Below are 26,687 nucleotides of genomic sequence, written 5' to 3'. Positions count from 1 at the left end.
GAATAATAGGACTGGAAGGGACCTCAAGAGGTCATCGAGTCCAGCCCCCCGCCCTCAAGGCAGGACCAAGCATGTCTTGCAGACCTGAAAGAATGTCTGCAAGATGAAGGACTTGGAACAGGGAAGGGGGAACCAGGCTGAGTCTTAAGACTCTGCAAGTCTGCTTGTATCATCAGCCAGGGGGAGAAATTGCTCATTCAGACCCCAACTACCCAGTATCTCTGACTCAGCTTGTGGTTTTGTTTATTTGCTGGGTAATCTGCTTTGATCTGTTTGCTCCCACTTGTAATCCCTCACGATCTGTCTTCCTGTAGCTAATAAACCTGCTGTATGCTTTAGCTTAACCAGTGTGCCCTGAGACAGGTGAATGGATGGGGATAGATGGATGGGTTAGGGGAGGGGAAAGAGATAGGTGCATGAGGATGCAGATAGATACAGAGAGGGGATAGACAGACAGAAAGGATGGGTGGGGATAGAGGGCAGTGGGGGGAGAGAGAGACAGTGGGGATGGATAGATAGGAGTGTATGGGGATAGATAGATAGGTAGATATAGGTTAGAAAAATATTTACAGCAAGATACGGAATTGGAAGATCAGCTGGTTTGTTTTTTGCATCTGGAACTCTTTCAAACCCATCCCATTTCTGTTCCAGATGTAGCGGCCTCAGAAATCAGGACAAGTCATGGCACAAGTGAGTTCTCTCCTCTGAGTAACCTTTGTGTCCATCCCAGCCTGTGGAGACACCTCTCGTCTCGAGGGGTTCAGTTCTTCAACCACATGCATAGATCCTCATTCTGTATGAAGTCACAGATCCCAAGTGTCCTGGGTCCATTCCGAGAGCGTTTACCACCTGCTCAGCCTCCCCCAAAGGTCTATTTCCTCCTCGCCGGGCAGGTCCAGCAGCTGTTTCAAATTTCAAAGTTCTGGGTTGATGTATAGTTCAGTACACAAGATGCATCTTTTGTAACTTGACTTTATTACTGGCTAGCTATGGGGCCGGCTGCGGAGCAGAGGAGCTGAGTGAAATGCAGCCGGGCAGGAGAGGATTGGAGCTGATGTTTGATCAGCAACAGATCAGTGCAGACATCCCGGAGTTCCCTCCTGCCGCCCTGGCTGCCTCCGGACCGGGTGTGTTTGGATGCTCCAGGGGGCCAGCACGTGGGGAAGGCCCAGAGAGGACACAGATGGGGGCGGTTCCAGCAGGACATTATGGGGAAGAGCTCCCACAATCCGTTGCTCAACCAGCTCACATGGGGAGAGCGACAACCCGCTGAGTCCGCCCCAGGGTTTGGCTCCTAATAGACATGACACGCCTCCTCCCTACCAAAGAGGCAGCTGGCATGGAACTGGGCTCCTAACTCTCCTGCCTTAGTGCTGATGGGTTGGGCGCAACCTGAGCAGAAGAACGGCTGGGAGAGGGAACACCACCTTGAAGGGGGGAGGAGCCTCAGGCTGGGAGATGGGGGGCTGAGCCCCTCTGTGAAGCCGGCCCCACATCTCGGCCTCTCCAAAAGACAGAAGCAGTGCAGGGCTGGTCTAGGCAGTAACTCCAGGTGGGGTTCACATGGACTAGACGGGAGCAGAACGGGGGGTTGAGCCTGACAACTACAGGACCACGTACGTACGCTCCTGCCTGGGAACGCCCACTGGAGATGGGCGAAGGCAATTCTCAGGTCACAGCTGCACCCATCTAGCTGGGAGGTATCCTCTGCTCTGGTTCTCAAGCAGTGTGACCGGGCGCCATGGCCACTGGGAACCCTACCCGTCCATCTACCCCTGGAATGTGGGTAACATCTTCCCCTCCTCAATTACTTGCTGGAATGGGGAGACATCGGGTGATTTCCCACCAGGACAGAGAGAGCAAACTTTGGACTTTCTGAACCACCCCTGACTTCCCACCTGTAGGGTGCTCCCAGCCCTCCCCCCCATATGACCCTCTTCCCCACAGCTTCAGCTACCCCAGCACTGGGGTAGTGCATGAGCCATGCCCCCAGCCCTGAAGCTCTGGGAAGTGCAGCCACAGCTCCAGATGCACCACCAGCCCAGTGCTATGGGTCGTAGGCTCAGGGGCAGGCAGTAGAGAGGGCCTTGATCACCCCATAGAGCCCCCCTGCCACACCCCATGGATCCTTTTCCCCCACCTAAATCACCTCCCTTTCAGAGCCTCTCCCCAAATTGCACCCCCATACCTACCTCCTCCTCCACCAAGGCAACATCCCCATTCATGTCCACCACATGGTCTCAGTACCCAGAGACAACCCTCAGGCCAAAACTTGTGCCCGAGGGCATCTCTGTGCTGCTGTCCCTGCTCCAAACATCTGTTTCTACCCTTCCCCATCTTGTTTACGTGAGCTGTGCACAGCACGGGTCACTATCAGCACTGGGTAAGAAACCACACCTTGTTCCCTGTGTGAGCTAGAGATGAGTGGCTCTGATCGCCCTGATACCCGCCTCCCACCTCAGACCTTGTGTATGTGACACTCAAACCCATGATCGAGTGCTCAGGCAGGTTACAATGTTCATGTGTGTTACCACTTCTGATGTCTGATTCGTGGGATAAGACCCAGGAGTCCTGGCCCCCAGGCCTCTGTGGCCGGGAGTTTCCCACTACTTGGCTGAGGCATGGCTAGGGGATAGTTCCTGGAACTCGGGAGAGGGGGTACCCCTGTCTGTGGATGGCTATGTACGGGCCAGGCTTGCCACAGACTTGCAGCATCCATGTGGAGGCAGCTCAGAGGGGTGAGTGTTTAGGGCTCAGGGTTTCCACAATCCAGGGAACCCCCATAACATTCACCCCGACACACACAAACCGACATCTCACCACCTGGTTCCATTCCAGAGCCGCTGCCTTTCTGTTTGACATCACTGCAGACATGTGAATATCCAAACACCTCTAATTCATTTTTTTCTAGAGTCAATTCACTTCATGCTATTTCTTTCCACACCTGTCTACACTCACATAACTTCATGTGGCTCCATTCTAGATCCACCTCCATCCACAGAGACCTATTCTAGTATCCTCTAGACCCCCACGCATTCATTCTAGATCCATCCCCATCCACAGAGATCTATTCTAGTATCCTCTAGACCTTCCCCACATTCATTCTAGATCCTTCCCCATCCACAGAGATCTATTCTTGTTTCCTCTAGACCCTTCCCCTTAGAGTCTCCCCCCACAGACAATGCCCCATAGACAACCCCTCCCCCACCTCATTAATGTTCCCATTCATGTTGTGGTCATACAGGGTCAGGACCCACATGCTACCCTCAGGCCAAAACCTTTGCACACCCCTGCCCGCACACATCTGTTCCCTATGTGATATAGAGACAGGATGCTCTGATCTCCCCAATACCAGGCTTCCACCTCAGACCTTGTGTACATGGCACCCTAAGCATCCCCCGCCCACCCCCAAATGTCCAGGGACAAACACATCTGCTGCCCCATTCAATTTATCAACCCTCAGTGGGGCTCAGTCTCGGCCCCTCTTGAAGTTGTCCCTGGCAAGTTCCCGGGGGAAGTGTCATCTTTATTCAGAGCCAGGAGCAACCATGTCTTAGTAGAAGGTCCCAGCCAATCCCCCTGCTGCCTGAGGGTCAGGTGAGTGATCCCTACTGGAGCAATGAGCAGCATCCAAGTAGTGGGTGGATCCAGACCCAGAAGTGTGGGGAGATGGGCCTCAAATAGAAGTGAGGGGCTCTAGATGTGTCCAGAATGGATGCAGAGGGATTTGCATTGATCTTGAAGCCATCTACGGGTGGCCAGGCAAGCCTGGGTTGATCGCGAATGCAACAGCCTCCACTGAATGAATCGAGTAAGGACTGAAGTGGAGCTGGCTGGGTGTTCATCCATCTCCATGGACCTGGAAAGGCCACAGAGCTCATCCACGTTGGTTCTAGATGGCGCTCGCTTCCTCTCTGTGGTCACTGTCCCTGCTCTCAGACCCCTCCCTTCCTGTGTCATGGAAACCAGTCTAATTCCAGACACATCCCATTGTCCTGGCACAATCCAACCCTGCCCTTGCATTAGGTTAGGCTGAGAGGAAGCTGAATACGTCAGCTAGGAGATCCTCGCTCTGAACTTTCAAGGGGATTTCTTTAACAAATGACGGGCAGACGGACAGACTTATGGACAGATGCACTAACTCTCACGCTCTCAGGACGGTGTGTCTGTATCTGCGATTCCATCTCTCTGTGTGTCTGTTTGTTCAAGAACTACTAAACAGTACAAGCGACGGCCATCAAATGCGGAAGGCAGCTTCCTCTGAGCCTAACACAAAGCAAGGTCGGGGTTGGGTTGTGCCAGTAAAATGGGAAGTGCCGGGAAAGGGGCTGTTACTTTAACATGGAAAGGGAGAAATGGAGAGGGGAGAGACTTGAAAGGGACGGTGTCATGAATAGGACAAGTGCTGAGCAGCACCCAGTGACTAAGGGGTTAACTGAGCTATCTAGCAAAGGTGTCTGCCGAGGGGGTTCAAGCAGTCGGCCAATAAAAATGCAGGTAGGAATTTCAAACCGGGGAAGAGGGGATTTTCTCTCTCTCTTCTTTGCTTGAGAGCAGAGCAATTTCTCCCAGAGACTGAGGGAGATGCTTCCTCTCTCCAAGAACAGACTTCTTGAAATGTGTAAGGAGGGAAATGTTTACATAATCCACCAGGGATGAGGATTTGGAAATCATGTCTGAGCTGGCTAATTGTTTTTCTCTTTTCTAAGTAACCATTACAGCCCAGGGATTCTTCCTGAGTCTATGTCACTTCATGGCTATTTGCCAACTAGTCAATTCACTATGCTCACAACAGTTGTGTTTTGATAATAAAAGAGTTTTCTTTTTCTTTGATTGGTTGATTGTTGTGTCCCAAACTTCCTGAGCTGTGACACAGGGGCACAGAGAAGAGGCCGCGATGCTGACAGTGTCGACCAGGGGATGCTGCAACACCAAGGGTGTGTCTAGACTACAGGGTTTTGTCGACAAAACTATACCTGCGTCCACACTGCCTTGGAGTTATGTTGACATAACGTCGACAACACTCGGCAGTTTTGTCGACATATGTAAACCTCATTCTACGAGGAATAACGCCTTTTGTTGACAGTCTTCTGTCGATAGACGGCATTATTGCATCTACACTGTCCTTTGCGTCCACACTGTTATGTCAACAAAGCGGCTTGCTTTGTCGACAGAACTGGCTATAGTCTAGACACTCTTTGTCGACAGAAGCTTTGTCGACAGTATCTATCGACAAAACTTCTGTTGACAAAACCCTGTAGTCTAGACGTACCCGAAGAGAGTGGTCAGAAGGGAGGAGGGGAGGCTCCACCATCTTACTCCCCCAAGTTGGCCAAAACTCATTCCCACTCCCAGCCCCCAGGGGGCCCTGCCTCCTGTCTTGTTCAGATTCCCAGGCAAAGTGTCCTCCACCTACCTTAGGTGACAGGACAGGCTGGGCCATTGCCTACGTGCCTGCCCTCAGGAGTCTTCCTCCCGAGATCCCAACGCCCTCTTGGAACCACAAACACACACACACACACACACACAGTGACTGCAGAGCAGCACAGGACAAGAGGAATCCGTTGCCAGCCAGTAATAAAGTCAAGTTGCAAAAGTCAGCGATTCGGGTACTGATGCATCCACCCAGAGCTTTGCCATCCAGAGCTGCTGCTGGACCTGCCAGGCCAGGAGGGCGTGGACCTTACAGAGGTTCAACAAGGACAAGTGCAGAGTCCTGCACTTGGGCCGGAAGAATCCCAAACATTGTTACAGGCTGGGGACCGACGGGCTAAGTGGTAGTTCAGCAGGAAAGGACCTGGGGGTTACAGCTGATGAGAAGCTGGAGATGAGTCAACCGTGTGGCCTGGTAGCCAAGAAGGCTAATGGCATATTAGGGTGCATTAGGAGGAGCATTGCCAGCAAATCCAGAGATGTCATTATTCCCCTTTATTGGGTTATGGTGAGGCCACATCTGGCCTATTGTGTCCAGTTCTGGGCCCCCCACTACAGAAAGGATGTGGACGTACTGGAGAGGGTCCAGCGGAGGGCAACCAAAATGATTAAGGGGTTGGAGCATATGACCTATGAGGAGAGGCTGAGGGAGTTGGGTCTGTTTAGTCTGCAGAAGAGAAGAGTGAGGGGGGGTTTGAGAGCAGCCTTCAACTGCCTGAAATGAGGTTCCAAAGAGGATGGAGAGAGGCTGTTCTCAGTAGTGACAGATGGCAGAACAAGGAGCAATGGTCTCAAGTTGTGATGGGAGAGGTCCAGGCTGGATATTAGGAAAAACTATTTCACTAGGAGGGTGGTAAAGCACTGGAATGGGTTGCCTAGGGAAGTAGTGGAGTCTCCATCCCTAGAAGTGTATAAGTCTCGGCTTGACAAAGCCCTGGCCAGGTTGATTTAGTTGGGAATGGTCCTGCCTAGAGCAGGGGGCTGGACTTGACCTTTTGAGGTCTCTTCCAGCTCTGTGGTTGTATGATTCTATGATGAGGCCAGGCAGGTGGTTAACGCTCTTGGTTGGGCCCCAGGACACTTGGGTTCAGTGATTTCATGCACAAAGAGGATCTAGGGGTGCAGGTGGGAACTGAACCACTTGAGGCGGGAGGGGTCCCTGCTGGCTGGGACGGGCACAAAGGTTACTCAGGGGAGAAAAGCAAGTTGTGCCATTGCTTGTCCTGACTCCCGAGGCCGCTATGTCTAGAACAGAAACAGGATGGGTTTGAAAGAGTTCCAGCTGCAAGAATCTATCTATCCATCCCCACACAACCCCCTCTATCCATCCATCCATCCATCCCCACACAACCCCCTCTATCCATCCATCCATCCATCCCCACACAACCCCCTCCATCCATCCATCCATCCATCCCCACACAACCCCCTCCATCCATCCATCCATCCATCCCCACACAACCCCCTCCATCCATCCATCCATCCATCCCCACACAACCCCCTCCATCCATCCATCCATCCATCCCCACACAACCCCCTCCATCCATCCATCCATCCATCCCCACACAACCCCCTCCATCCATCCATCCATCCATCCCCACACAACCCCCTCCATCCATCCATCCATCCATCCCCACACAACCCCCTCCATCCATCCATCCATCCATCCCCACACAACCCCCTCCATCCATCCATCCATCCATCCATCCATCCATCCACCCATCCACATACACGGTATCTAGCTGGTTACGTAGGTACATATATGGCTTTAAGCCCTAGCCTTTTCTGACTGGATCCAAATGGGCTACTTGTGGGTTCACATGTTGACCTGGGCTCAGGGCCTGCCCGTACTGGAGCCTTTTCCCCTTCTCCCCACATCAGAAGTTTCTCCCTCTCCCCACCATCAGCCCCAAACCCAGATTCACTCACGGGGACTCAGGGCTGGGGGAGGCATCCACCTGTCACAATCAGTCAATCAGGAGTCCAGGGTTAGGGTTCAGACACCAGCAGCACCTTTTACTGCTGAAAAGCCATTTAATGCATCACCAGTAGCATGAGTGACCTACCTACCAGGAAACATCACACAGTTTCCTCTGCATTTTGCAGGGGCCACACAGGACACAAGCAGGAAGGGACACGGTACATGGGCTTTCTGCTCCAAGGTATGCCCGCTCCCGTCCAGCCCAGCCCCAGGGTAGTGGAACAGCTAGCTCAGAGGGGTGGGGAAATCAATGCTAGATAGCTGGGCCCAGACTCAGAGGAAGATCTGATCCCATGTGTCCAGAAGCAGGTTGTGTAGCAGAAGATCAGGTCGGCGTTGTTAGATTTGCTGCATGTTGGCTTTGATCCAGGGCACAAAGTGGGAAATCCGAGTGAACACAACATGAGACTTAGCGCTGTTCCTTTTGCCTTTGGAGACGATGCCCTCGGCCACTCCATCACACACAAGGGGGCCCCCAGAATCACCCTGTCCCAGAACAAGCCAGAAGAGAAGAGTTAATGTCTCGATCACACCCAGATCTCCCAGGCTGTCTGTGCCGGTAAACCCAAAACATGTGAAAAACTGAATTCACACTGAGAAGATGATGATGAAGGACTCTGGGAATTTAGAGCAGAAATGCCCGTCGTTATTTAGCCTGACCTTCTTTCCAACGCTGTATGCAAAGAGAGATGAGTAACCACACTAAGTCCCCATTGTCACATAATTATAATCAAACTTACACAAGGCATGGCATGTAAGGCGTCCTTGGAAAAGTTATAAGCTATTACGTGTGATTGTCCTATTTAAATCCCCGTCTGACCATTGTGTCTGAAGCTGGAAGTATCGGCTGCGTGTTAGCATCTCAAATATGGTGACACCCATTTCTAAATCAAGATCAGCCCGCCGTGTATCAATGGATAATGATGGAATATCCACTCATCAAAGGATTGGGGATGAGCAATGGGACCTCCGGCTTGGCCATCGAGAGCCCTGTCACCTCTGGCTGTGGCCATTTGTAGCTGTCTTGCCCGTGGGTGTGGTCACATATTGCCCTTCAATCTCTGGTCTTGGCTGATGCATGGACCCCAACAGGTAATTATTTGCGCTCTGTCAGCTCTTCCACTACAAATTCCCCCTGCCTGTGCCTGTGACACCATGGACACGTTAGCCAATTAACTCCTTACCCGGTAAGTTGACTTTCGGTAGTGGGAGTTGTCTGAGTCTCCTACACACAGCATTGTGGAGGGGAAATAGTTGTGGTACTCCTTCTTACAGAGGTCATCAGCCACCACCGACAGGTTCACTTCCCGAAGGGTGTTGGTTGTTGTGGTTAAGCTGGTCATACCCCAGCCAGCCACGTTGCACAAGGTCTCTGGGCACACTCTGCAATGACCAGTCGGTAAACGGAGCAGCTCCACCTCCCTGGTCAGTGTCGCATTGTGACTCAGCTGTTGGGGCAAAGAGAAACAGGAAACATACGTGTGTCTTAGATGGAGAAAAAACAAATCAAGAAATGGGACGGAGGTCGAACCTGAGGCAGTGTGAGGTCACTGGTGGTGGAGAATGTGGTGGGGGCATTATCTGAAGCAGTGTGAGGTCACTGGGGGGGTGGGGGTCAGTACCTCCAGCAGCATGATGTCATTATTTAAGGTCTCCGTGTCGTACTGTGGGTGGGGGATCTGCCGGCGCACATGGATCCGTTGCTGGCTACTTTCCTGTTGCTGGATGTTATGAGCTCCCAGCACGACAGTGATGCTGCTGTAAAAGGTGAGAGCAACACTTGGATTGTCAGGGGCTGGGGATGGCCTTTTACATCCTGGTGTTCTGACTCTCAACTCCTTTGCATCCCTGTCTCCCCTTCCTTCTGTACTGATCCCTCCTCTCCAGCTCAGTGCCCTGCAGAGCTGCCCAGGGGCTGGGCCTTCATCCCCCAACCCAGCTGAGGTGACTGGCCACAGCCCCATTCATTTAACTGGCTCTGGGGCTGGGCAGTGATTTGCAGAGGCCCCTAGAGACTCGCCAACAACCCCATAGAAGATCAGACCCCAGAGATCTGCTCCCCCGGCCTGGCCACCCTGTGTCCCTCCCCTGCCTCACATGCCAATGCCAAAGCTCCCAGGTTCCCCTCCCGCTCTATCCCCACCCTCCGCCACATCCCAGCCTGGTGGCACTTACTCTGCCTCGCAGTGAGCAGCCGTCAGCACAAAGTTCTCAGACACCAGGAACCCTCCACAGCCACCAGGGAGATAGGCCATGTAGGGCCTGGAGTGGGGCCGGGCTTCCCGTCCCCCGACGATCTCACCTGGGGGGAGAACAGGGCCATACAAAGGGCTCCCTCACCTCCCTGGACAGGGACTGAGCTCCCCACCCCAAAGAGGGGCTCCCACAGCCTCATCCTACCCCCTTGATGCTCTCCTTGGGGGATCCCTGGGCCTGGCTCCCTGCCCCCTGCTCTACTCTGCCCCACCCTGGGCCTCCCGTGGGGCTGGAGGGGAAATCTGCAGCTCTGATCTGGCTGGTGCAGAATCGGTGCCAGCCACCCCAAGAGTGGGGCAGGAATTGCCCTGCATTGTGTTCACAGCTCTGTGAGCCAACATCACCCCAGGCTGGTCCAGCCCATCCCCAGCAGGGCAAGTACATGGCTTCTCTGGCTGCTGCTTCTCCACCCAACCACAGGGACCAGCCCTAGCTGCTCCATGCCTGACTCACCAAAGTACCGGTGCCAAGGGAATTGGCTTTGACTGAATGAATCCTACCCCAGGGAGACTTTTCTGCCCTACAGTTAGGGTCTATTTTTTCCTTGTCACATTGGGAAATGTCTAAGGGACAATTTTCAGGCTGAAAAAAAATTGCTTGGGGGTTGAAAGTGCAAAGTGAGAATGTCCCTCGGGAAAATGACACATCTCCTGGAATCTGCTCAGGAGAAGGCGCCGGGCAGGCGGGCGGGAGTGTTGGAAAATTTGCCCTTTAAGGAATAGCACTGATTGGCTTTATTGTTGGAGCTAGGGTACATCTAGACTACAGGCTTCTGTCGACAGAAGTTTTGTCGACAGATACTGTCGACAAAACTTCCGTCGACAAAGAGCGTCTAGACTACACTGAGTTCTGTCGACAAAGCAAGCTGCTTTGTCGACATGGTAGTGTAGATGCAAAGGACAGTTTACATGCAATAATACCTTCTGTCGACAGAAACTGTCGACAGAAGGTGTTATGCCTCGTAAAATGAGGTTTACCAGCGTCGACAAAACTGCTGAGTTCTGTCGACGTTATGTCGACAGAACTCAGCGGTAGTGTGGACACAGGTATTGTTTTGTCGACAAAAGTCCACTTTTGTCAACAAAACACTGTAGTCTAGACACACCCCTAGGCTGAGGGCAGGGAGCTTTTACTGTGCTCGTCACCGCACGGACCCTTAATCCTTACCCCAAACAGTGTCCGATTGAAACAGACGCTGAATTATTTTTGTTCTGGAAAGGTAAATTGGATGCCCTGGGAACATGTTCCAAAGGGGTTTAGGTACCTCATTTCCATCAGCACCCCATGAAAATAACAGCGCCATAGGCAAGTTAATGTGGATAAATGTAAAATAATGCACACTGGAGAAAATAACTCCAACTAGACATATAATATGATGTGGGCTAATTTAGCAACAACCAATCAGGGAAGAGATCTTGCAGTTATTGTGGGTAGTTCTCTGAAGACAGCCATGCATTTTTCTTTTTTTGATGCAGTGTGCAGTGGCAGTCAAAAAAACAAACCAAATGTTAGGAATCAATAAAAGAGGGATGGAAAATACGACAAAAAATCTCTCACTGCCCCTATATAAAACTATGAATACTGCGTACAGATGCGATCTCCTCACATCAGAAAAGATATTTTGGCTTTAGAAAAGGTTCAGAAAAGGGCAACTAAAATGATTCGGGGTTTGGAACAGGTCCCATATGAAGAGAGGTGAAAGAGCTGGGAAGAGTATTGAGTATGGGAAGAGTATTAAAATGACTGGGACTATTCAGTTTAGAAAAGAGGAGGTTGAGGGCGGATATGATAGAGGTCTATAAAATCATGAGTGGTGTGGAGAGGGTGAATAAAGACAAGTTATTTACTTGTTCCCATAACAGAAGAACTAGAGGACACAAAATGAAATTAATGGGTAGCAGGTTTAAAACTAATAAAAGAAAGTTCTTCTTCACACAGCGTGTAGTCAACCTGTGGAACTCCTTGCCAGAGGAGGCTGTGAAGGCTCGGACTATAACAGAGTTTAAAAAAGAGCTGGATAGATTCATGGAGGTTAGGTCCATAAAAGGCTATTAGCCAGGGGGCAGAAATGGTGCCCCTGGACTCTGTCAAAGGCTGGAGAGGGATGGCAGGAGACAAATCGCTTGATCATTGTCTTTGGTCCCTCCCCCCCCCCCATGGGGCACCTGGCACTGGCCACTGTCAGGAGACCGGCTACTGGGCTAGATGGACCATTGGTCTGACCCAGTATGGTTGTTTTTATGTTCCCCCCACAGATCCGGGGCTGAGCTGAAAAACGATCCCAAGTTTCTTGGGTCCAAGCTCCCTGCTCTTGCTGCTCCTCTCCAGCATCTGCTCCTTGCGTCTCCCCAGCCACCCTGCTGGCAGCTCATAGCATCTCAAAGTATGGGACATGGCTTGGTAGTGGGGGCCCACACAAGCCCTCTGGGGGCTGATCCCCCCCACAGGCGGAGAGCCCCAGAAGTACTCAGGGGAGGCTGCAGGGGTCCCAATAGCCCCTCGGCCCCAGGAGAGTCAGGGGAAGACCCTCACTCAACCCACTGCCCCCCACCCTCCTTGGGCCCCTCTCGGCACACAACCAACACCCTTCCCCCACTCACCAGCCCAGCGCCCAGGGGGCAGGAGGAGGGCCCAGAGGAGAAGCCCCAGCACCAAAAGCTGCATCGTCAGAGCCATCCCAGGCTGGGCACAGAGCCGGTCCCTCTGGCCTGAGGCTTATAAGGCTTGTCCCCCAAGTGGGGGCAGAGCAGGGGCAGAGCCAGCCAATCAGAAGGCCCCACATACACTCCTGTCCAGGAACGCCCACTGGAGATGGTCTATGGGCCAAGGTGCCCATTGGACAATTCTCAGGTCACGGCCACTCCCACCTACCGGGACGTTTCCTCTCTGCTCCGGTCCCTGGCCTTGTGCCACAGCCAACGGGGCCCCTGCCCATCTGTCAACCTGGGGCTGTGGCTAACACGGCCGCTCACTGCCTGTCCCTGGTTGAGGATGTGGCTAACGCTGCCTCTCCCCATTCACCAGTGTCAAAGACTCCAGGGCTGTTCTACAGGGAGATCCCCCAGCCCCAAGATTTCAGGGGGGCTAGAGGAGCTGGGGGGGCACTTCCTGTCCCTCTGCTCACTCCAGAGGCCAGAGCCACTTGCTAGCAGTGAGAGACATGGGGCCTTTTCCCTCTAGGGCAGAGGAAGCAAAGTTGTCTATATCGGCCCCTTCTGTACTGCCCCTGACCTCCCACTTGGGGATGACCTCCAGCCCCTCCCCATCTGGCCCCTTTCCTCAAACTTTATCTCCCCCAGCACAGGGACCATACACTTTTTGGCCCCCCTACCCTGATTCTCTGGGCAGCAGCAGGTGCAGACGAGCCGTGTGGCTGTAACACCGCCAGTGTGGGGCACCTGATGGTGGCACTAGGCAGGGAGGGCCAGCATTATGCTGTAGAGCTCCCCCCACCCTATGCACCCCCATACAGCCACAGAAATAATCTCCCTCTTACAGCCTCTCCCCCAGCTGTGCCCCAAAGACACCCACTCCCCCACGGCAGTAACATCCCTATTCTTGTTGCCATACCGTGTCAGGTCCCAGATGCGACCCTTGGGGCAAACGATTTGTCCATCCTGCCCTAAGGAATTTGTGCTGCAGTCCCTGCTCCAAGGACCAATTTCTGCCCTTCCCCTTCCTGTTTACATGGGCTGTGCGGAAGCACTGATCAGTATCAGCACTGAACAAGAGATTACACCCCGTCCCATGTAAGGTAGAGACGGGTGACTCATCTCCCTGATACCAGACTCCCACCTCAGACCTGATGTACGTGACACCCAAAGCATCTCCACCACCCCCACGGATGTCTCGTGACAGACACTTCTGCCACATTCAGTTCATCAGCCCTCAGTGGGGCTCAGCCCCATCCCCTGTTGATTTGGTACCTGGCCAGTCAGGGAAGGGTCATCTCCAGACAGGGAATACATGATTATAGAACCAGGAGCATGACTGCCTGGTGTGAAGGTTGCAGATCTCTCCAGGCATCTAGATAGACTTATATGTAGTGCTGGGGAAGAGACAGGTGGTCGTGGAACATGTAGGTACCAATGACATAGAGAAGGGTAGGAGAGACGTCTTGGAGGCCAAATTTAGGCCTGAGCCTCTGTGGATACAAGGGTTCACTCCTTCCTTTGAGTGTGGATCACCATTTCCAGGCTATGGAAGCTACAATGGCCTGTACCTTCAGAGATGCAGGGAAATAGAGCATCAGTGGTCAAGAGACAGCTAACCTTGGTGCACTGCCCACTCCTGACTCAGCTCTTCCCGTTTACGAGGAATCCTGGAACAGACGCACAGACACACAAATCTCTAAAACCGGATTCTCACCCAAATACGATGTTGGTACAAGACAGGCCATGTAAAGTGTCATCGGAAAAGTTGTGATTGGCTGAATAGGACGTGTCCCGTTTCTGAGCATGGTCCATTGTTGCATCTGAATTTATGAATATGGACAATGAATCTGCATTGGAAATGTGCTTCCTCCTAGCAGAGCCCACAATGGGCCGTTCAGCTAAGACAATGGACCATGGCAGAGCTCGACCTTCTTAGGAACCATTCAGACAACCAGCGAGTAATAGCGACTGTCTCTCGGCAAAGCACGCTAGAGCATGGGACCAGACCACATGACACCAAACTCCAGTTTAGTGACTGTATTTTCCTCCATTCTGGGCTGGGAGCTCAGCTGGGAAAAAAGGGCTCCCATCATATGGGAAAATGATATGAAGTGAAGAGTGACCTAGTGAGTCCACATTCCTCCCCAACGTAGCACCTGAAAGAACCCCTGGAAGACAAATAGGGAGGTGCAGGCTGTGTCTTACGCATCTGCAAGTCTGCTCGTATCATCAGCTGGGGTGAGAAATTGCTCATTCAGATCCCAGCAAGCCAGAATGAGGCAGACTTAGCTTGTGGTTTTGTTTATTTGCTGGGTAATCTGCTTGGATCTCTTTCCACCCACTGGTAACCCCTCATGATCCATCTGGTTTGGCTTTACCAGCATGTCCTGAGACAGGTAAATGATGGGGATGGATGGATGGATAGAGGGGGTGTGTGGGGAGAGAGGGATGGATGGGTAGATAGAGGGGGTATGTGGGGAGAGAGAGATGGATGGGTAGATAGAGGGGGTGTGTGGGGAGAGAGGGATGGATGGGTATATAGAGGGGGAGTGTGGGGAGAGAGGGATGGATGGATAGAGGGGGAGTGTGGGGAGAGAGATGGATGGATAGAGGGGGAGTGTGGGGAGAGATGGATGGATAGACGGATGGATGATAGAGGGGGTGTGGGGGGGGAGAGAGATATTTGTTAGAGAAATATTTAGAGCAAGATAGGCATACGGGGATGGATGGATAGAAGGATGGCCAGACAGGTGGGGGTGGGTGGGAATTGGAAGAGTAGATTTTTGCAGCTGGAACTCTTTCAAACCCATCCTGTTTCTGTTCTAGACGTAGCGGCCTCGGGAGTCAGGACAAGCAATGGCACAACTTGCTTTTCTCCCGAGTAACCTTTGTGCCCGTCCCAGCCAGCAGGGACCCCTCCCGCCTCAAGTGGTTCAGTTCCCACCTGCACCCCTAGATCCTCCTTGTGCATGAAATCACTGAACCCAGTTGTCTTGGGGCCCAGCCAAGAGCGTTAACCACCTGCCTGGCCTCCTCTGTATGGTCCATTCCCTCCCGGCCTGGGCAGATCCAGCAGCTGGGTAGATGCATCAGTACCCGAATCGCTGTGTTTTGCAACTTGACTTTATTACTGGCTGGCTACAGAGCAGGAAGGGAAATTCAGCAGAGAGGGGAACTGGGCAGCAGAGGCTCAGAGCTGATGTTTGATCAGCAGCATATCAGCATGGACATCGCAGAGGTCCCCTGTGGGATCCGGTCGCCGGGGCTCCAGTTCTGTGCTGATCCCTGTGACAACCAACTCCTTTCCCATTGTCTTTCCCAGGAACCCCCAGGGACACTGAGTGCCCTCCCCCCTCACATGCAACCCCATCAAACCCCTCCACAACTCCCCCACTTTGTCACACCTGGGTCCCAGCTTAGATCGTTCCCCCCAGCCTGGCCTCCCCCATAACGTCCATTCCCTCCTGGCCTGGGCAGAGCCAGCAGCGGCTCTGGATGGCAAAGCTCTGGGTAGATGATTCAATACCCGAATCACTGATTTTTGCAACTTGACTTTATTACTGGCTGGCTACAGAGCAAGCAGCGAAATGCAGGAGGGCAGGGGAGCAGACAGATGTGACTCCAGGGGGCCAGTGCATGAGGAAGGCCCAGAGAGGGCAAAAATCCACAGGGTGCATCCCAGGATTTGGCTCCTAATGAATACGACACAGACATTCCCTACCAAAGAAGCAGCCAGCGCTAAACCAGGCTCCTAATTCTCTTGCCTTGGTGCTCATGGGTTGGGCGCAAACTTAGCAGAACGGGTGGGAGAGGGAACACTGCCTTGAAGGGGGGAGGAGTCTCAAGCTGGGAGGTGGGGAGCTGAACCCCTCTGCGAAGCAGGCCCCACATCTGGGCTGTGCACTGCACAGATCAGTATCGGCACTGGGTGAGAAACCACACCCTGTGTGAGATGGATGTCTCCGATCTCCCTGATACCAGCCTTCCACCTCAGATCTTGAGTACATGACACGCAAAGCATTGCTGCTCCTCCCCCGGCAGATGTCCAGTGAAACACACATCTGCTGCCCCATTCAGTTCATCAGCCCTCAGTGGGGCTCAGCTCCATCCCCTCTTGAGGTGGTCCCTGGCAAGTTCCGGGGGGCTGTGTCCTCTTTACTCAGAGCCAAGAGCATCCCTGGTCCAGCCATGTCTGTGTGGAAGGTCCCAGGCAATCCCCCTGCTGCATCTGGGTCAGGCCAGGGACCCCTACTGGAGAGACTAGCAGCGTCCAAGTGGATGATGGGTCTAGAACTGGAAGGATGGGGAGATGGGTCTCAAATATAAGTGAGGGTCTCTAGATGTGTCTAGAGTGGACACAGGAATTTGAATTGATCTTGAAACCAACTATGGGTGGCCAAGTGGGTCTGGATCGAATGGAACAGCCTCTGCTGGAATGAATTGAATAAGGACTGAAGTGGAGCTGGCTGGGTGTTCATCCATCTCCATGGACCTGGAAAGGCCACAGAGCTCATCCAGGTTGGTTCTAGATGGCACTCGCTTCCTCTCTGTGGTCACTGTCCCTGCTCTCAGACCCCTCCCTTCCTGTGTCATGGAAACCAGTCTGATTCCAGACACATCCCGTTGTCCTGGCACAACTCAGCCCTGCCCTTGCATTAGGTTAGGCTGAGAGGAAGCTGAAAACCACCCCTGACTGGTCCTAGCTCTGACCTTTCAAAGAGAAGTTCTTGACCAAATGATGGGCAGACAGACAGACTCACAGACAGAGGCACTAACTCTCACGCTCTCAGGACGGTGTGTCTGTCTATCTGCGATTCCATCTCTCTGTTTGTCTGTTTGTTCAAGAACTACTAAACAGTAAAAGTAACAGCCATTAAATGCGGAAGGCAACATCCTCTGAGCCTAACGCAAAGCAAGGTCAGGGTTGGGTTGTGCCAGTAAAATGGGAAGTGCCGGGAAAGGGGCTGTTTCTCTAACATGGAAAGGGAGGGGTGGAGAGGGGAGAGACTTGAAAGGGACGGTGTCAGGAATAGGAGGAGTGCTGAGCAGCACCCAGTGACTAAGGGGTTAACTGAGGTATCTAGCAAAGGTGTCGGCCAGGGTGGTTCAAGCAGTCTGCCAATAAAAATGCAGGTAGGAATTTCAAACCGGGGAAGAGGGGATTTTCTCTCTCTCCCCTTTGCTTGAGAGCAGAGCAATTTCTCCCAGAGACCGAGGGAGATGGGAGGCACTTTCTCACTCCAAGAACAGACTTCTTGAAATGTGTAAGGAGGGAAATGTTTAGATAATCCACCAGGGATGATTGTTCTCCTTGTTTGAGGATTTGGAATTCATGTCTGAGCTGGCTGATTGTTGCAAGCATAGTGAATTGACTAGTTGGCAAATAGCCATGAAGTGACAGACTGGGAGAGAATCCCTGGGCTGTAATCCTTAGTTACAAAAGAGAAAAACAGTTGTGTTTTGATAATAAACGTTTTCTTTTTTTAATTGGCTGATTGTTGTGTCCCGAAGTTTATGAGCCGTGACAGAGGGGCATAGAGAGGAGGTCGCGAGGCTAACAGTGGCCACCAGGGGATGCTCCAACACCAAGAGAGTGGTCAGTGGGAAGGAGGGGAGACTAACTTCTTGCTCCCCCAAGCCGGCCACAACTCATTCCCATTCCAAGCCATGGCTCGCAGCCCCTGCTGCCTGCCTTGTTCAGATTACTGGGCAAAGCATCGTCCGCCTATCTCAGGTAACAGGCCGGCCTGGGCTATTGCCTACATGCCTGCCCTCAGAAGTCCACCCCTGGAGTTCCCACCCCTCTCTGGGCAACACACACACACACACACACACACACACACACACACACACACACACACACACACACACAGTGGCTGTCTACACTGGCTGCTTGAATGTGTGCAAAAGCACTGACTTTCGACTGTCTGAAATCAGTCCTTCTTGCACAAATACTATGCTGCTCCCGTTCAGGCAAAAGCCCTTTTCCGGAAATGCTTTTGCTCAAAAGGGCCAGTGTAGACAGCTGAAAACTGTTTTGCGCAAAGAAGCCCCGATGGCGAAAATGGCGATCGGGGCTTTCTTGAGCAAAACCACGTCTAGATCGGCACGGACACTTTTCCACAAACAGTGCTTTTGCAGAAAAGCATCCGTGCCAATCTAGACACTCTTTTCCGCAAATGCTTTTAACGCAAAAAATTTTCCGTTAAAAGCATTTGTTGAAAATCATGCCAGTCTAGACGTAGCCAGTGACTGCAGAGTAGCACAGGACAGGACGAATCACACACAGCACCAGAAACAAAAAGTAAATGCACGAGCTCAGTGAACACCATGGGTACAAGATTGAATGTCACCCCCTCTACATCACACTATCTATCTATGCCTATCTATCCTATCTGTCTGTCTATCCCCACACACCTCCATCTATCTAGCCCCATGTACCCCATCTAGCTCGCTCTCCACTCTCTCCATTCTTTCTGTCCATCCAATTTTCCTCTCTCTCTCCCCCCACCCCTGACTGTTTAGCTGGTAACATAGGCTTTAAGCACTAGCCTTTTCTAACAGACCCAAAGGAGCCACTTGTGAGTTCAAATGCCGACCTGGGCTCAGGGCCTGTCTGAACAAAGTCCATTTCCCCTTCTCTCCACATGTCCCTTTACCTGAAGTTTCTCCTCCCCCCCATCATGAGCCCCATAAGCAGCTCCACTCATGGGGACTGAGGGCTGGGGGAGGCACTTGGGCACCCATGTGTCACAATCAGCCAATCAGGAGTCCAGGGTTAGAGTTAGGGTCCAGACACCACCAGCAGCTGCTGTACAAGCCATTTAATGCATCACCGGCAGTGTGAGTGATCTACCAAGCAGGAAACATCGCACAGTTTCCTCTGCACTTGGCAGGGACCACCCACCACACAAGCAGGAAGGGGCAAGGTCCATGAGCTTTCCGCTCCAAGCGATGCCAGCTTCAGTCTAGTCCAGGGCAGTGGAGTGGTTGGCTCAGAGGGGTGGGGGAATTGATGCTAGGTAGCTGGGTCCAGACACAGAGGAAGATCTGATCCCATGTCTCCAGGAGCAGGTTTCATAGCAGAAGGCAGTGGCTGGGCAGCAGAAGATCCGGTCGGCGTTGCTAGATTTTCCGCATGTTGGCTTTGATCCAGGACACAAAGTGGGAAATCCGAGTGAACACAACAGGAGGGAAAATGTTGTTCTGTTTGCCCTTGCAGACAATGCCCTCAGCCACTCCATCGCACACGAGGGGGCCCCCAGAATCACCCTGTCTCAGAACAAGCCGAGAGAGAAGAGTTAATGCCTTGATCGTATCTGAGTCTCCCAGGCTGTGCAGTCCAGTAAACCCAAAACATGTGAAAAACTGAGTCAACACTGGGAAGATGAAGATAAAGGACCCTGGGAATTTAGACCAGAAATGCCCCGTCATTATCTAGCCTGATCTCGTATGCAATGCAGTATGCAAAGGAAGATGAGTAGCCACAGTTACACAATCCTTATTATCACACAATTGTAATCAATCTTGTGCATGGCATGTCATGTAAGGCATCCTCAGAAAAGCTATAACATGTGTCTGTCCTGTTCAATCCGTGTCCCACCAGTGTGCCTGGACCTGCGAGTATTAGCTACCTGTTAGCATCTCAAACTTGGTGACATCCATTTCTACATCAATGGTGTGACAAGTCCCTAAGTAGCTCCCTGGGGTTCTGCACTTCTTCGCAGTTACTTGGTGCCTCGGAGACTCATAGAGCCCCCTTTTTGCTCTAAGGTTTCCCTTGAGGCAAGGGTCCCGGCTTATCAAGTCATTCTCATCACAGGCCAGTCCTTGGGGTTCAGTATTTTCTTGCTCTGCTCTCCAGCTCTTCTCCCTGTGTACCTTCCAAACCCCCCTGGGGGGGGGGAATCCTTTTATAGCAACCTAGAGCCCTTAATTGGCAGCAGGTGCTAAATTAACCCAGGGCTACAAGCTGCCTGCTAATTAGGCCTCTATTTTCTACCCTGGCTGCTGAGCTGTGTTCAGGTGAGGCTAATTTGGGAAGCATTAACCCCCCTCCCAATATGGATGCCTTCTATAAGAGTTTTGCAGTTTTCAGGCTGTGGTCTGTCACAAGGGACAATGATGGAAAATCCACTCAAAGGATGGCACCTCTGGCTTGGCCAATGGCACCTCTAGCTTGGCCACTGAGAGCCCTGTCACCTCTGGGTGTGGCTGTTTGTAGCTGTCTCACCCCTGGGTGTGGTTATTTATTACCCAGTGCTCTTTGGTCTTGGGTGTTGGCTGAGCATGGGCCCCAACAGGTAATTCTCTGTGCTCTGGCAGCTCTCCCCCTACAAATTTCCCCTGCCTATGGCTCTGACATCATGGACACATGTTAGCCAATAAAGTGCTTACCTTGTAAGTTGACTTTTTGTACTTTGAGTCCCCTACACACAGCATGGTGGAAGGGAAATAGTCATAGTACCGCTTCTTACAGAGGTCATCAGTCAGCACTGACAGGCTCACTTCCTGAAGTGTGTCGGTGGTGGTCCTCATGCTTTTCAAACCCCAGCCAGCCACACTGCACGTGGTCCCTGGGCCTATGCTGCCATGACCAGTTGTAAAATTGACCAGCCCCACCTCCTTGGTCAGTGTCGCATTCTCACTCAGCTGTCATGGAAAAGAGAACCAGGAAACGTACGTGTGTCTTAGATGGAGCAACTTCAAGTCAAGAACAAGGACATGGAATGGGGGTACCCGAAGCAGTGTGAGGTCACTGGGGGATGGGATGGGGGCGGTACTTGCAGCAGTGTGAGGTCACTGGGAGTGGGGGATGTGATGGGGGCGGTACCTGCAGCAGTGTGAGGTCACTGGGAGTGGGGGATGGGATTGGGGCGGTACTTGCAGCAGTGTGAGGTCACTGGGAGTGGGGGTGGGGGATGGGATGGGGGGGGTACCTCCAGCAGCATGATGTCATTGTTCAAGGTCTCCCTATTGTACTGCGGGTGGGGGATCTGCCGTTGCACTTGGATCTCTTGCAGGCTCGGTTCCCGTTGGCTGATGTTATGGGCTCCCAGGACAACAGTGATCCCGCTGTAAATGCCAGGAGCAGCACGTGGATTGTCCTCAGTTTCAACTCCTTTGCGTTACTGTCACCCCGTCCATCTGTACTGAGCCCTTCACCTCAGCCCAGCACCCTGCAAAACTGCCCTGGGCCATGGACCCCTACCCCACCTGGGCCATGGACAAGACCCCAGCTGAGGTGACTGGCCAGAGCCCTATTGATGTACTCAGGCTCGCTGACACCCTCTGAACAGGTCAGACCTCTGGGCTCTGCTCCCCCAGACTGGCTTTCTCTTTGCCCCTCCTCTGCCCCCCATGCCAGCGCCAGAGCTCCCGGCTTCCCCATCCCCAGCTGCCCCCATGTGCCCCCTCATTCCATCCCAGAGACACTTACTCTCCCTGGCAGTGAGCGGCTGTCATCACAAAGTTCTCCGCCACCAGGAACCCGCCACAGGCACCAGTCTGGTCTCCATGTTGTATTTCCAGATAGGCCATGTAGGGCCTGGAGTGGGGCAGGGCTTCCCTTCCCCCGATGATCTCACCTGGGGGGAGAACAGGGCCATACAAAGGGCTCCCTCACCTCCCTGGACAGGGACTGAGCTCCCCATCCCTAAGGGGGGCTCCCACAGCCTCCTTCTACTCCCTTGATGCTCTCCCTTGGGGTTCCCTGAGCCTGGATCCTGGCCCCCTTTTCTTCTGTGCCCCCCATGGGGCTGAAGGGCAGATCTGCAGCTCTCACTGGCTGCATGCAGAATCAGTGAGAGCCACCCCGAAAGTGGAACAGTAACTGCCCTTCCTAGTGTTCACAGTTCTATGGGCCAACGGCACCCCAGGCTGGTCCAATCGGCCCCCAATAGGGCACCGACCGGACTTCTGTGACTGCTGCTTCTGCACCCACCCGAAGGGATCAGGCCGGGCTCTTCTATGCCCGACTCAGAGTACCAGTGTCAGGGGAACTGGCTTTGACTGAATGAATCCTACCCCAGGGAACTTTTTCCACGCTACAGGTTGGCTGGATATTTTTTTTTTCTTGTGCAACCTGGTTCTTACCCTCCACTGCTGGGAAATGTCGAAAGGACAATTCTTCAGGCTGAAAAAAAATACTTTGGGGGTTGAAAATGCAAGTGAGAGCATCCCTCGGGAAAATGACATCTTCTGGGATCTGCTCGGGAGAAGGCACCAGGAGGGCGAGTGAAAGTGTTGGAAAATCTCCCCTTTAAGAAATGGGAGCGATTGGCTTTATTGTGGGACCTAGACTGAAGTCAGGGACCTCTTCATGTGCTCGCCATTGCGTGAACCCCCAATCCCTTCCCTCAACAGACACAATCATTTTCATTTTTAAAAGGGGAATCGTTAAAAAAGGGAAAGAAAATAAGACAAAAAAATCTCACTGCCCCTATATAAAACCATGGTACGCCCACATCCTGAATACTTCATACAGATGTGGTCTCCTCACATCAGAAAAGATATTTTGGCATTAGAAAAGGTTCAAAAAAGGGCAACTAAAATGATTCGGGGTTTGGAACGGGTCCCATATGAAGAGAGGCGAAAGAGACTGGGACTTTTCAGTTTAGAAAAGGAGACTGAGGGGAGATAGGACAGAGGTCTATAAAGTCACGTGTGGTACAGAGAAGGTGAATATAGACAAGTAATTTACCTCTTCCCATAATATAAGAACTAGAGGACACCAAATGAAATTAATGGGAAGCCGGTTTAAAAGTAATAAAAGGAAGTTCTTCACACAGCACATAGTCAACCTGTGGAACTCCTCGCCAGAGGAGGCTGTGAAGGCTAGGGCTATAACAGAGTTTAAAAAAGAGCTGGATAGATTCATGATGGTTAGGTTCATAAAAGGCTATTAGCCAGGGGATAAAATGGTGTCCCTGGTCTCTGTTTGTCAGAGGCTGGAGAGGGATGGCAGGAGACCAATCGTTTGATCATTGTCTTCGGTCCACCCCCTCCAGGGCTCCTGCTACTGTCCACTGGACCATTGGTTTGACCCAGTCTGGACATTCTGTTCTTCTGTTCTCCCCCAAGATCCTGGGCTGAGCTGGAAAAGGATCCCAAGTTTCTTAGGTGCAAGCTCTTCCCGTTAGTTCCCTCCTCTTGCTGCCCCTCTCCACCATCCGCTCCTACTGCCGCTATTGGCGGCTCAGTGTCTCCAAGTACGGGTCACAGCTTGGCAGTGGGGTCTTAGAGAAGCCTCTGGGGGCTGAGCCCCCCACCCTCATAGACTGAGAGCCCCAGAGGTACTCAGAGGCTACAAGAGTCCCAAGAGCCCCTCGGCTCCAGGCATGTCAGGGAAAGACCCTCACTTAACCCACAGCCACCTACCCTGCATGGGCCCATCTCCGCACCCACCCAGCGCCCTTCCCTCACTCACCAGCCCAGCCCCCAGGGGGCAAGAGGAAGGCCCAGGGGAGCAGACCCACCACCAAACGCTGCATCATCAGAGCCATCCCGGGCCGGGCACGGAGCCGGTCCCTCCAGCTTGAGGCTTATATGGACCAGGCGGGGGCAGAGTGGGGGCAGGGCCAACCAATCACAGAGCCACATACACTCCTGCTCAGGAACTCCCACTGGAGATTAGCCCAATGGGCACCTTGGCCCGTGGCCTCTCTCAGATCACGGCCACGCCCACCTAGTGGGGGGGGCTTCCTCTCTGCTCCTGGTGTTATGGCAAATGGGGCCCCTGCCTATCTGCCTAAGGATGTGGCTAGCAGAGCGCCTCCCCATCCCCCAGAGTCAGAAAGGCTCCAGGGCTGTACTGCAGCCCGATCCCCCCAGCTTTGAGATTTCAGGCAAGACAGGGGGTGCAATTCCTGTCCCTCTGCTCACTCCAGAGGCCAGACTCACTTGCTGGCAGTAGGAGACATGAGGCCTTTCCCTCTAGGGCAGAGGGAGCAAAGTTTGGCCCACGGGTCATATCGGCCCCTTCTGGAGCACCCCTGATCTCCCCCTTGGATACAAACCCCTCCCCATCTGGCCCCTTCCACATAGCTTCAGTTCCCCCAGCACCGAGGCGGTAAGGCAGCAGATCCAGATGAGCAGTGGGGCTGGTACACCGCAAGACTGGGGCACCGGGTGGCACTAAGCAGGGAGGAACAGCATTATGCTGTAGAGCCCACCACACCCCACGAAGCCTCCTACTCTCACCTACGTAACCTCCCTCTTAGAGCCCCACCCCCAATTGCACCCCATAAAAGCACCCCCTCCCTCATGGCGGTAACATCCCCATTCGTACCACCATACCGTTTCTGGGCCCAGATGCGACCCTCAGGCCAAAGGATGCCACCACTGCCCTAGGGCAACTGTGTGCTGCAGTCCTTGCTCCAAGGACCGATTTCTGTCCTTCCCTTTCCTGTTTACATAAGCTGTATGAAGCACTGATCGGTATCAGTGTTGAGTGAGAAATTACACCCTGCCTTGTGTGAGATAGAGATAGGTGCATCTGATCACCCTGATACTAGTCTCTCACCTCAGACCTTGTGTACATGACATCCAAGGCATCTCCCCCACCCCCACGGATGTCTCGTGACAGACGCTTCTGCCACATTCACGTTAGCAGCCCTCAACGGGGTTCAGCCCCATCCCCCATTGATTTGGTCCCTGTCCAGTAGGGGAGGTGTCATCTCCCTACAAGGAATACCTTACATAGAGCCAGGAGCAGCCCTGGTCCAGCCGTGTGTGCATGCAAAGTCCCAACCAATCCCCCTGTTGCCTTTGGGTCAGGTCAGCAACCCCTATTCGAGGGACAAGCAATGTCTAAGTGGAGGGTGTGTCCATAACTGGAAGGATGGGGAGATGATCCTCCAATAGCAGTACGAGTGCTAGATGTTCCAGGAGTTGGTGGGGAGAAGAAGGGGAATTGAACCAGGCAAGACTACCAGGCCTACAAGCAATATGGGGCATTGAACTGGACCTTGAACACAGATTCCTGAGTAGCTAGGGAATGTCTAGTTAAGTGCAATCTGGTTATATTCTTTGTCTTGTGTTTTAGATGAACTTCTCTGTGGGCCCTCCTTGCACGGTATTGTTTAAACTTTAGCCCAGAGGTACCCTGTGCTCTCTGTTTTGATCTTTTCTTTCTCAGTTGCTCTGTAACACCCGGCACCCCAGAATGCTTTACCGAGTAGATCTTTTGTATAGTTTGTAAAATCTCCTTTTTCCAGGTGACGGTTGGATTCTGGCAGGTTAGAGGAGGTCTGTGTGTGTCTAAGGCAGAGATGTCAGGCCTCAGAGACTGCGGTTTGTTTTCTCTTTGTATTCCCAGCTCTCTTGCAGTGAAGGAGTTTGGGGGTGCCAGGCATGGGCGTAGTGAGGGTGTTATGTGCCCAGGGGAGAAAGCAAAATTGCCCCCCCACACACACCAAATGGTAGGGCCCAGAAACTGGCACACAGCTGAGCCCAACCCTGGGAGGAGTGTGGGGAGCTTGTACGACATCTTTCCCGACCCCCTCCAGTTTGGGGATGGGTCTTGCATGCACTAACTCTCTGGCAGAGGCGGACGGGGTCGGCTGGGGGCAGAGAGATGGGGAGGAGATAGGTCCAGCCAGTGGTGGCAGGCAGAGAAGGAGCAGGTGAGCAGAAGGATGACAGAAGGCGTGTAGGGGGATTATATTGTCACCTTACTAGTGTGGCACCCAGGGGCCACTTCCCCTCCCCCCCCCCCACACTCTCCTCACTGCACCACTGTAAATAATCCACCTCTTAGGATATTTATTGTTTAATGAATTACTTATTTTATTAACTACAGACATAAATTATAAAGTTTTGTGGTTTACATTCTGTTAAATATTTTTCTCTTTAATTTGTTCACATCCTGTTCTCATTAGGGGCATGTCTTTTACATAGACTCATAGACTTTCAAGTCAGAAGGGACCCATTATGATCATCTAGTCTGACCCCCTGCACAGTGCAGGCCACAAAATCTCACCCACCCCTCCTAGAATAATCCTCTCACCTAGATCTCTCACCCACCCCTCCTAGAATAATCCTCTCACCTAGATCTCAGATACTGAAGACTTCAAATAGTTAGAAGACCCCAAGATGCAGAGAATCCTCCAGCTGTGATCTGTGCCCCATGCTACAGAGAAAGGTGAAAAACCTCCAGGGCCTCTGCCAATCTATCCTAGAGGAAAATTCCTTCCCGCCCCCAAATACGGCGGGCTGCATATGGCCCCATCAAAATTTTGTGTGTCCTGCCACTGCATTTTATAAAAGAATCAAGTGCAACCCGCTGGCTGCTCGGAGCATGTGGCCAAATGCAGATCACAGCTGGCCGGGCTGCTCTGCACAGGCATCACGTGCTTGCTCACAGC

At 52.7% G+C, this 26,687-nt stretch overlaps 2 protein-coding genes across 2 annotated transcripts; both read right to left on the bottom strand.

Annotated features, from left to right (window-relative positions):
• Positions 1-7,652: 7,652 nt before the first annotated feature.
• On the bottom strand, positions 7,653-12,331 carry LOC142821093 (cathepsin G-like). Its single transcript, XM_089774268.1, has 5 exons — positions 12,268-12,331; positions 9,587-9,713; positions 9,034-9,169; positions 8,596-8,859; positions 7,653-7,897 (listed from the first exon to the last, which is right to left on the bottom strand). Exons 1-5 carry the CDS (start codon positions 12,329-12,331, stop codon positions 7,751-7,753), a joined length of 738 nt encoding a protein of 245 aa, XP_089630394.1. The 3' UTR covers positions 7,653-7,750.
• A 6,801-nt stretch (positions 12,332-19,132) lies between these two features.
• Positions 19,133-23,813, bottom strand: LOC142821183 (cathepsin G-like). Its single transcript, XM_075912008.2, has 5 exons — positions 23,750-23,813; positions 21,761-21,908; positions 21,261-21,396; positions 20,719-20,973; positions 19,133-19,593 (listed from the first exon to the last, which is right to left on the bottom strand). The coding sequence occupies exons 1-5, from the start codon at positions 23,811-23,813 to the stop codon at positions 19,447-19,449; spliced, it is 750 nt and encodes a 249-aa protein (XP_075768123.2). The 3' UTR covers positions 19,133-19,446.
• Between the last annotated feature and the right edge of the window lie 2,874 nt (positions 23,814-26,687).

The sequence above is a fragment of the Pelodiscus sinensis genome, chromosome 30 (assembly GCF_052426305.1).
Source record: "Pelodiscus sinensis isolate ZL-2025 chromosome 30, ASM5242630v1, whole genome shotgun sequence".
Lineage (NCBI taxonomy): Eukaryota > Metazoa > Chordata > Testudines > Trionychidae > Pelodiscus > Pelodiscus sinensis.
This window is presented reverse-complemented; position numbering and strand designations above follow the sequence as displayed.

Excerpts from the sequence above, each read along its gene's own strand:
- LOC142821093 (XM_089774268.1), bottom strand. The coding sequence starts at position 12,331 with ATGCAGCTTTTGGTGCTGGGGCTTCTCCTCTGGGCCCTCCTCCTGCCC. Across the intron at positions 9,714-12,267 it reads GCCCCCTGGGCGCTGGGCTG|GTGAGATCGTCGGGGGACGG; the intron begins GTGAGTGGGGGA and ends TTCTCCCCCCAG. Across the intron at positions 7,898-8,595 it reads ACCGAAAGTCAACTTACCGG|GGTGATTCTGGGGGCCCCCT; the intron begins GTAAGGAGTTAA and ends GTTCTGGGACAG.
- LOC142821183 (XM_075912008.2), bottom strand. The coding sequence starts at position 23,813 with ATGCAGCGTTTGGTGGTGGGTCTGCTCCCCTGGGCCTTCCTCTTGCCC. Across the intron at positions 21,909-23,749 it reads GCCCCCTGGGGGCTGGGCTG|GTGAGATCATCGGGGGAAGG; the intron begins GTGAGTGAGGGA and ends TTCTCCCCCCAG. Across the intron at positions 20,974-21,260 it reads ATGACATCATGCTGCTGGAG|CTGAGTGAGAATGCGACACT; the intron begins GTACCCCCCCCA and ends TTTCCATGACAG.